Source organism: Echinops telfairi, unplaced genomic scaffold (genome assembly GCF_000313985.2).
Source record: "Echinops telfairi isolate 266 unplaced genomic scaffold, ASM31398v2 ScPeMD7_5592;HRSCAF=6446, whole genome shotgun sequence".
In the NCBI taxonomy this organism is placed as follows: domain Eukaryota; kingdom Metazoa; phylum Chordata; class Mammalia; order Afrosoricida; family Tenrecidae; genus Echinops; species Echinops telfairi.
The window spans coordinates 34,977,351-34,987,251 of NW_022109491.1; the positions used below are offsets into that span (position 1 = coordinate 34,977,351).

Genomic DNA, 9,901 nt, shown 5'->3' on the forward strand with positions numbered 1-9,901 from the left:
ATATGTAACTGTGTAAAACAAACCTAATAAAGAGCACAAATAAAATTTTTATGTAGACAGATATGCCAGCAAGCAAGATCCACAATGATGTTGTATATAAGATGGATAAATATAATGTATTTGAAGATTCTAACTTGTCTCTAGGCAATGGCTTCAGAGGACCTGCCAGGCCCCATGCAGCTAACGTGTCTGCTTTCTAATAAGCATGTGAAGTGCTGTTCCACTATTCTCCTCCTTTGCATCAAGAGCCATCCATTGAGTCCCTGATCCAAGCATTCAGTCATGGTAACTCCCACTTCTGAACAATCCTTTAGCTCAATAAAGAAAATGTGCCTTGACCTTCCACTCGTTTAAAGAATGATCTGCATAAAACTGAAGATGGCAACAGTAACTCTAAAGAATAAATGAGAACTTTGTAAGGGGCAGAGAGTTTAAATGAATGGTGAGACAAAAGACAGTCATGAGACTGCTTACAGAAGATGATATAACCCTAGTCCATGGCTGTCTATGTAAAAACTGCTGACTTGCAAGGGACATCAAGGTCAATTGGCAATTGGTCGTTGTCTTCAAAGACAATGTTCTACATCCTGCTGGGGGTTTAAGAGCTGGTGAACACGATCTCTCTGCCCAGAAGCAGAAGAATGAAGAAAATCAAGGGCACGTGGAAACAGTTGGGTCAGTAGACAAATGGACCAGGAGAATATCAGTCTCTACTTCCCCGAGACCAGAAGAACTAGATGGTGCCTGGCTACCACTGTGAAAGTCCTGCATAGGAAGGGAGAAAAATGTGGAACAAAACTCAAAATCAATAAAATTTAAAAGCCCACACTCACTGGTCAATAGAGACTGATAGAATTCCCAGAGTGAGGTCTTCAGTCCCCATTGAGATTTACAGGGGAAAATGGTGATTGAACATATTTTGCTGTGTGTGTTGTCACCAAAAAGAGTTTTTATAGGTATATAGTTCTATTCTCTTCTTCTGCCATACACAGTATCTTCCTCCCTCATGAATTAACACGTTCCAGCTTCCTTGTGTGTCTTTAACCAGAGGACTGACTCAACTTGCGGCTGCTGCCTCCCAAGTGTTCACCCATAAGGCCTGCAAAGACGAGGCTATGTTTGTATCATACAATTACATTCATTCTGTCGGTCACAAAGGGTGTGTGTGTGTGCATTTCACTTCACTCGCTCGCTCCTTGAGTTTGTTGACATGTATCTCATTTCCCTAATACAGAAAGATGCAGAGTGGCCTTTCAGTTAATACTAATGACTTTTTTAAATCAAAAGACCAATTTATTTGTACAGATGTTGCCATCATTATTTTCTAGACATTTACATTCTCTAGTGACTAATTTGGTAACTGTATTCACTACTTAACATGATGGTCCAGATATAACAAGATGCAGCTGAGCAGAATATACCCCAAAGGCACACGTGTGGATTCATCTAACTACATGCCTCAGCTGTTCTGGAATGCAGGCTGCCAAATGGTTGCACTGAACTTCCAAACAGTGGGTAAGTAGCCCAGTTCAGGTTCGATGGTACAACCGCAGGTCAGGAAACCATCGTCAAGTGATCAGAAGAAGAGAAATATTCCAGACTTGATTGGAAAAATGCAAGCAAAGTTCATTGAAATAAATATCAGTTCCATAAATAAATAAATAAATCCATGTGGACTTTGACAAATTAGATAATTTCTTCAATAATTTATTATCTTTATTGATATTTACATTCTTTTGCAAGCACATGCTTTTTAACATATTTAATTTATTACTTTTAATAATTTATTGTAATTTAATTATTTATTATAAAAATTTGGCTATATATATTGCCAGAAATGCATATGTGTATTTTTCCCCCTTAACTCCTTGTTTTTTAAAAACATGTAAAAGATATCCTTAAATTCTATATGAAAGCATTCTTTTTAATTGCTATAAAGTAAGCATGTTTAACAACTCAAAACCTATTTCCTAGCTCTGCTCTGGACCTGGAGGATTTTTTACTTACTGTAAATAATAGTCTAAACAATCCTGAATGTAACATGTCAAGTGGGCCTCCTAGTATTCTTCTGGAAAAGTTCCTTATAGTAATCCTTTATATTAAAGGATAAAATAATTATAAAAGAAATTCTTATATTAAAGAAAACAAAAACGAACGTTTGAAGAATTATGTGTATGTATATCAAATGTTCACTAAAAAGATTGCACCAGATTCATCCTCACCATCAATTAATGCTGACCTCTCTCATTTGTAATCTTGCTCAAGTATCACCATTAAAAAGTAATAAAGTGCCACGCGAAATATATTTTTCCACTGCTGTTTGCATCTCTTTGATGAACGATGAGGTGTCACTCACTGCCACTAGGTGGCGTGCTCTATATCACCCATTTGTTTCTGAAGTAAATCTTTTTCTTCTTTGAGCAGTATTTCCTAAAGCATATGGTTTTCTAGAGGGGCTTTTAGTATAGGGTTTTGTACTCAGTCCAGCTTGGGGGTTGAAATGACAGTAATCTCCTGTGAGCTGCATGGCACTCTGAAATGACGCCGTCATTACCGCCCATTTATGAATGGGCCACTGCACAGCTGGTTGGGAGCAACTGACAGTTCCCTAAATTCCTTACAACTTCACAGGCACTTTTTAGCACCTGCACGGCAATGATTGTGAATGTTCACTTGACATAGTCAATGAATCCCAGGAAAGCTTTGAGCGGCCATCATGGCCACTTGGAAAGAGGCAGTTAGAAATAGGTTGTGCTAAATGGAAATCAAAGGAATTCACATTTTAAAAAGAGGAGGATAGTTCCATAAGGTGTGTACACACACACACAGGCTCACACACACAACACACACCTGTGAATGACAGCATTTGTTGTAGAGAAGATGTAGAGAAAGGTCCTCAAACACAGGACTGGAAACACATATGAAAGGTCTTTTATTAAAACTTATAATACCTTCTGCAAAGGTGTCTTCTATTGAATATAACTGATGAGACACTGAGATTTCTTAAGGACATCCACTACAACTTTGTGTGTGAGAGTGAAAAGTTAGAAGACGGAAAATGCACTCGGAGCGAGAGCTGGCTAAATGTGCTTACTCAAATATATCTATTCAGAGGACGCTCATCAAGCTGTTAAAATTAGGGCAGGATCATATTTAATTAAATGGATATACTCTATATTTAAACGATATTTTAAGTAGAGAGAAAATACAATATGCGCCCAACTGCTGGCAGTGTTTATCTCTGGATTTGAGACAGCTGCTTTTTCTTACTGGTGCTTGCAAAATTTCTACAACAGATCACGTTACTTTTGTAAAGGAGAGTAGATAAAAAAAAGTGGATTTTAGTACATGGAATTAATAATATCACTCATTGCTCTTATGTGCTTGCTCGAAATAGAAATACTGTTTACACTAACGGTCTATGTTTTTGGTATTCAGACTTGGCGATGCAAATCAACATGGGCATGTATGAATACAATGGGAAGAGTGGCTACAGATTAAAGCCAGAGTTTATGCGGAGACCAGACAAGCACTTTGATCCATTCACCGAAGGCATTGTCGATGGAATAGTGGCTAACACGTTATCGGTTAAGGTAGGTGCACCTCATTACAATATTGTCTCCAAAGAAAGTCGTGAACTCATCTGTCTTCCTTGTGGAACTACAAAGCTTGGTAAAAGCTTTCTGCTTCCTTCATGTATTTTTCTCTTTAATGATTAAACCCACATTATAGTCTCACAAAGTTTAAACCCAGCACTACCATATCACCCAGCACTACCATATCACCCAGCAACCCCAATCCTTGGTATATACTCCAAAAGAATCAACACAAACGGAAACATGAATAGAAATATTTATGACAGTACTTTTCCCAGGAGATGAAAGATGGAAACAGCCTATATTTCCAGTAGTAGATTATTGGTTATCTCCATACAATGGAAGAAGACTTTGCTAGGAAGAGAATGAAGTCTTGCAACATGCTACAACATGGATGAACCTTGAAACCATTATGCTAAGTCAACTGAGTCAGACTTTAAAGGACAAATGCTCTAACCCCACTTACATGAAACAGGCCCGGTACAGGGGCACGAGTTTGTGAGAGGTGGTCGGAGCGGCAGGCTCTCCTCATTGGGCACGGAGTTTCTGTTAGTGGAGTGCTGCCGTTGGAACTGGATGGTGATGACGGCTGCACATGAGGAACAGAACCAGTGTCACTGAATTGTATAAAACGTAGAATGCGTAAAAACAGAGAGCTGATAACATATATTTTAGAATAAGTTTTTTTTAATCTAGTCAATATTTAGAAACCATATGTATGAGATGCAGGGGCTGCGTCCCACTCTAAAGATGATAAAAATTTGACCTTAAATTCATAAAAAGAGATCGTGAAATTTACCATAGCTCTTATCTTCTGTTGGTATAAATATCCCAGATAAATTTGGCAGAAAAATCAATGGCTTTTATTAAAGAGCTCTTCTATATATTTTTTTTTCTTTGGGTTCAATGAAAGTATTTATACTAAGTAGAATTAGAGAATGGGGATTCTCTCAGTATGTTAACTTAATATTCAGTAAACGCACTCATGTTCCTATAATATGGTCTTTGAAAATCTACTAGTGTATTTAAGGATTTAAGCACACATATTAATAATGACAGTTACTTTCTTACATATAAATCCAACCCTGGAATAAAACATTCCAAATTATTCTCTGCAGTCTCTTAGAATGATGATCCAACTAAGATTTTTTAAAAACTGACACTTGTCAGAAAACATTTTTAATCTATGAGTGGAAATCCATTTTTATAAAGCACTTTATGCAGAGATTCTATAAGCTTTTGGTTGTTGCAGCTAGAATTCTATTTGTTTGTACAGGTGCCTCTCTTTTCTGTGTCATGGCACTGGAAATGTTTGTAATGACATAAATGCAATTTTAAGATCGATCTTAAACCAACTCTTACTATTCACTGCCATCCAAGCGATTGAGACTCATAGTAACCCTACAGGATAGGGCACTATTGCTCCTGTGTTTTTCCAAGACGAACTTTTTAAGGGAGTCAAAAACCTCCTCTCTTTCACGCAGAGCTGCTGCTGATTTCAAATGGTAGGCCTGTGATTAGCAGCCCAGCATGTAACCACGCCAACACCAGGGAATCCCTTAAAGCAAGGCACTAAAAAACCCAAAAAACTCTATTCTAAAATGCTACATAAAAACTATGTTCTAAAGATATTCTGTGACTATTTCACTGATTCTGTCTACTTTAGCCATTGAGCCCATTTGCACATTAAAATGTATGTTTTATGTTTCCCTTAAAGCTTATACCAAAGATTAAAAATAAAGTTTCAATAAAGTCTCACAATTCCATCCCTTGAAATTATTCCAATTATTATTTTTTTAAGTGAAGGTGAAAGAACTAGAATTTCAAGGTTATATTTATTTTAGGAGACCATTTTCAGCAATGAATATTTTATTTCTATCAAGGTTGATTGAAATATATCCCAAGCATCTTGCACTAATAAATGTTATTTTCAGGTCTTCCTCCAAGTGTTGTCAGTTGCGTTAAACTAATACGATTATTTGCAGATTGCTTGCTTTTTGATTATTTTTCTAAAAACATTCTTCTGCGGCCATGTAAGCAATTATAAACACTGGCAGCATGGAAGATTATATAACAATGTCAGCGATGCAGGAGAGTAGGTGAAACTGGGCAGGAGGCACAGTTGAGCCTCGGAGACAGGTGTCAATGGCTGCCTCTGTCCAGAATAGATAGAGGCTCTCTTCTTCCTCTGTTAGTAACCTCTGCATGGGCAGGACAGGTTACGGTAAAGTCCTGCCATTCACAACTAGAACCCAGATGGGGCGCGCGCATCTTTAGTCGTGTCTTTGTACTGATCTTTCAGCATTGACTTCATCTAGTACCAAAATGAACCTGTAAGCTCGAATGGTGTTCCAACACCCCATTTGACTCATGAGAATGTTGCGATTTAACATTGCTAGTTTCCTTTTGAAATGTCTGCTTTGATCAAACATGTGGTTGTCATCGTTGTTGTTGTTAGGTGCCCTTGAGCCCATTCCAGCCCGTAACAGCCCAAGGTACAACAGAAGGAAACCCTGCCCGTTCCGATGCCATCCTCCCAATGTCATGTGTGAGCCCATTGTTGCAGCTGCTCGGTCAACACATCTCATTGAAGTTTTCCTCTTTTTTGACCAACCTTGTACTTTACCAAGAATAATGTCCTTTTCTAGAGAATGGTTTTTCTTGATAATGTGCCCAAAATATATGAGATGAGGTCTCGACACCCATGCTTTTAAGGTGTCAACTGGCTGTACTTCTTCCAAAGCAGATCAAACATGTTAAGCTCACAGGGTGCATCTGAATTCTCAGTCTGACTGTCATGACTTGGAAGTTTGCCTGCTAAATCTTTCTACCCAAGTAGAACCTCTGGTTAAACAAGGAGTTAATAGCCAGTAGATGCTATGACTCGGGCTGAAAGAATCCAAGGAACAAGCTGCCCCACCCCCACCCCCCGTGAATTCAAAAGGCCTCTTCATCCTGGTCACCACTGTCTATCAGTTTGCCAGACTGTGGTCACTTGTACAGTTCTCGCCATACTTATTCAATCTGTGTGCTGGGCAAATAGTCAGAAGCTGGATTATAAGTAGACCAATGGGGCATCCGAACTGGAGGAAGGCTTGTTCACAGTTTTCAATATGCAGATGATGCAGCTCTACTTGCTGGGCGTGGGTAAGAGGTCCTGAAGCACCGGCTCATGAAGGTGCAGCTTTTGTGATGGAGGAGAACTCGGTGTAAAGCGAACAAAAATCCTCACAGCTGGACCAATAATCAACATCATGATCACTGAAGCAAAGGTGACAGTTGTCGAGGTTTGCAGCTCATGTTGCCTGAATTCACAATCAGTGCTCTTGGAAGCAGCAGTCCAAAGATGAAAAGACACGTGGTATTTGGTAAATGTGTTGCACCAAACCTCTTTAAAGTGGTGAGAGATGAGGCTGTTTCTTTTTTAAGACTAAGGTGTGCCTGATACTTTCAATTGCCTCATATGCATGTGAATGTTGGGCACTGAATAAGGAAAACCAAAGAAGAATTGAAGTATGTGAATTACAATGCTGGCAAGGAATATTGAAAGCACCATCGACTGACAAAAGAACAAAGAAATCTGTCTTGGAAGAAGTACTACCAGAATGCTCCATGCAGCAAGAATGGCAAGACTTCATCTCACATGCTTTGGGCCTGTTATCAGGAAAAGGACAGCATGCTTGGTCAAGTGGAGGATCAGCACAGAAGAGGAAGACCCCGGACAGGATGGATTGGCACAGTGGCTGCATGGGTGGGCTCAAACATCAGAACGGTTGTGAGGAAGGTCCATTGCTCAGCGATGGGTAGCTCTACTGTACATTGGGTCACCATGAATCGGAACCATGGGGGTGGCACCAGACTACCACAACTCCACCATGGCCTTTGCCTGACGACTTCTGTACTTGACTTTGAGCTCAGTCAGCCTCGGTGCTGCATGATCATGCTAATTTTGTGCTAAGGCTTGACCTCCAACTTGATTTCTGGCCATGGTCATTTCTATACCCTTTTTGGACTAGGTCTCAGAAAGGTGTTGACCAGCACACTCTTTTATTCCAACCATTCACTTCAAACTCCTCGTTTTTTGATCCGTCTGCTCTGGCTGCTGCCATCTCTGATACCCAGGAGCAGTATTTTTTGTGGTCGGCCTCTACCTTCTGGACTTTCTGACACACAGATTAAGCCCTTAGGCAATTAGACAGACATAGGAGACTTTTTATACGTATGCAATTTTTTTCCCATTTCTTATTTAACTGCACCGTGTCTATGGTTTTAGAATTCAACAAAAATTATTTGCAATTGTGTGGATGGCTACTCAGGTGACATTAGGTGTGATAACAAACTGGACTTGTTTAAAGTCAATATTTAGCCCATTTATCTCCTATACCAGTTGGTCTTATTAATCCACTTCTGACCTTAGCATTTTCAATAGCAGTGTCTCTATCGAGTCCTTAAATGAGACACAAGCCATATTTCTGCTCATACTCCCTTTGTCATTTTGCCTCTGGCTCAACATTTTTCATCAGTATTTTTATTTCTGGAAATCATGGTCTTATGTCTTTGCGACTCTTTGTATGGAGATTCTGCTTGTGTTTATTTTCTAGATCATTTCCGGCCAGTTTCTTTCGGATAAGAAAGTCGGGATCTATGTGGAAGTGGATATGTTTGGTTTGCCTGTTGACACAAGGAGGAAGGCCTTTAAGACCAAGACATCCCAAGGAAATGCAGTCAATCCTGTCTGGGAAGAAGAACCCATTGTTTTCAAAAAGGTCCGCTTGGTGTTCTTGATAGGAAATGGAATGATGTATTCCATGTGTTTTACATGGAGAAAAACAGGAAATAAGTAACCATATGACTAGGTTGCTCGATTTAAGAATTGAAACATTCATCCAAGTAGTAGTGTTTTGAAAGCTATCCTAGGGTGTTCAGAATTCTATTGTCAATCAATCAGTGGATTCTAGCATACCTCTCTTGGGAAGACATGAATAACATATCAGTGTAACTCATATCCGTGCATGATCAGGCGCTAAATGAGAGATTTTCATTGTAACTTAAATGGAGTGCAAAGTAGGGAATAAAATGCTAGCCAAGACAAAGTAAGCCTCTACTTGCTTTAAAAGGAATATGTATCACAACCCCTGGAAGCTTCAGGTCCTGGTCCAGCCAACTTGTTTCTGTGTTCTGTTCAATAAGCCTTTCACACCCCCATGAGGCCCTTCCGTCCGCCTTCACTGAAAAAGCCAGTCTGCGTCACATAAGCTTACACCAATCACAGCAAGCCCAGAAGAGCACACCGTGGACTTTGCTACCATGCCCTTGCTCTGATTTGTCCAAAACAACCAGCCAGGCAGTCTCTGCACAGGCTGTATCTGCTTTCTGCTTCTCCAGCATTGGAGTGAGCTTCCCCTGCCCTCTCTCCATCTCTAGGTATACCTTTTGGTAACTGAAGGCTACAATAAACTTGGGCAATTTCGCTTCCCTGTGATAAACATGGAGTCTTTAGGTGGTTCCGTGCGAGGCGGCTAGCAAGAAGGTTGTTGGAGTCCATCTGTCCTAATGACCTAACACCAGCATCAAAGAAATGCCCAACAGGCTGACTTTAATGGTCAGAGAGTCCATTCATTTTCTCACAGTTTACAGAGCCTAGTCCACTTCTAGGGCCCCAGCCCTCGGGAAGCCTCTGCTCACTGTGAACAAAATCTCTGTCTCCGTGTTCTCAGTGTTGCTGGGAAATACCCACATGGCATTTATTGTCCCCACGTCTACATGGGTTTTGCTGAGTCCAGCCTGCCCTTTGGTATATCAAGCAAGATTGGTTTAAGAGGACTGTGTGCTAACGTAACGTCAGCAACAGAAAAAAGGAAAACCTATTTCCACATGGGATTACATCCCAAGTATAGGAGTTAGTAACACAATGCAATCCAAAACAGAAGCCAAAGGTATCCCAGAAGTAAGACCGGACAAGCTATTTCAGGGGGGAAAATCAGCCCTTTGGAGCACAGTTCTAATTTGACATCACAGGGTCTACACACATCATAGCGAACTGCACAGAAATCAATCTGGTCTGTGGCTTGGGGATAAGCATGATTAGCTTCACAGAGGTAAATTAAGCTGGGTGTTTTGAAGACTTGTCGTTTGACGTGAGCACTCCCAGTGAAAGGCAGTTTGGGGAGACCCTATAGCAACAGGTACAATTATCAATTGACTGTCATATTCCAATGCATCGACCTATGTTTTCTATTTCCTGGAAAGGAATCCAGTGAGTGGACTATATGGTTGTCAGGTTTCCTCGACATGAATACATCCCT

General features: G+C 40.2%; 1 protein-coding gene across 1 annotated transcript in view; it reads left to right on the plus strand.

Moving 5' to 3' along the window:
- The window catches only part of PLCB1 (phospholipase C beta 1), an 842,442-nt gene that overhangs the window by 656,471 nt on the left and 176,070 nt on the right, over positions 1–9,901 (plus strand). The window contains exons 18-20 of the mRNA XM_030887038.2: positions 1,391–1,515; positions 3,439–3,593; positions 8,198–8,362. Of these exons, the coding sequence (XP_030742898.1) occupies positions 1,391–1,515; positions 3,439–3,593; positions 8,198–8,362 (445 nt within the window). The remainder of the gene's footprint in view (positions 1–1,390; positions 1,516–3,438; positions 3,594–8,197; positions 8,363–9,901) is intronic.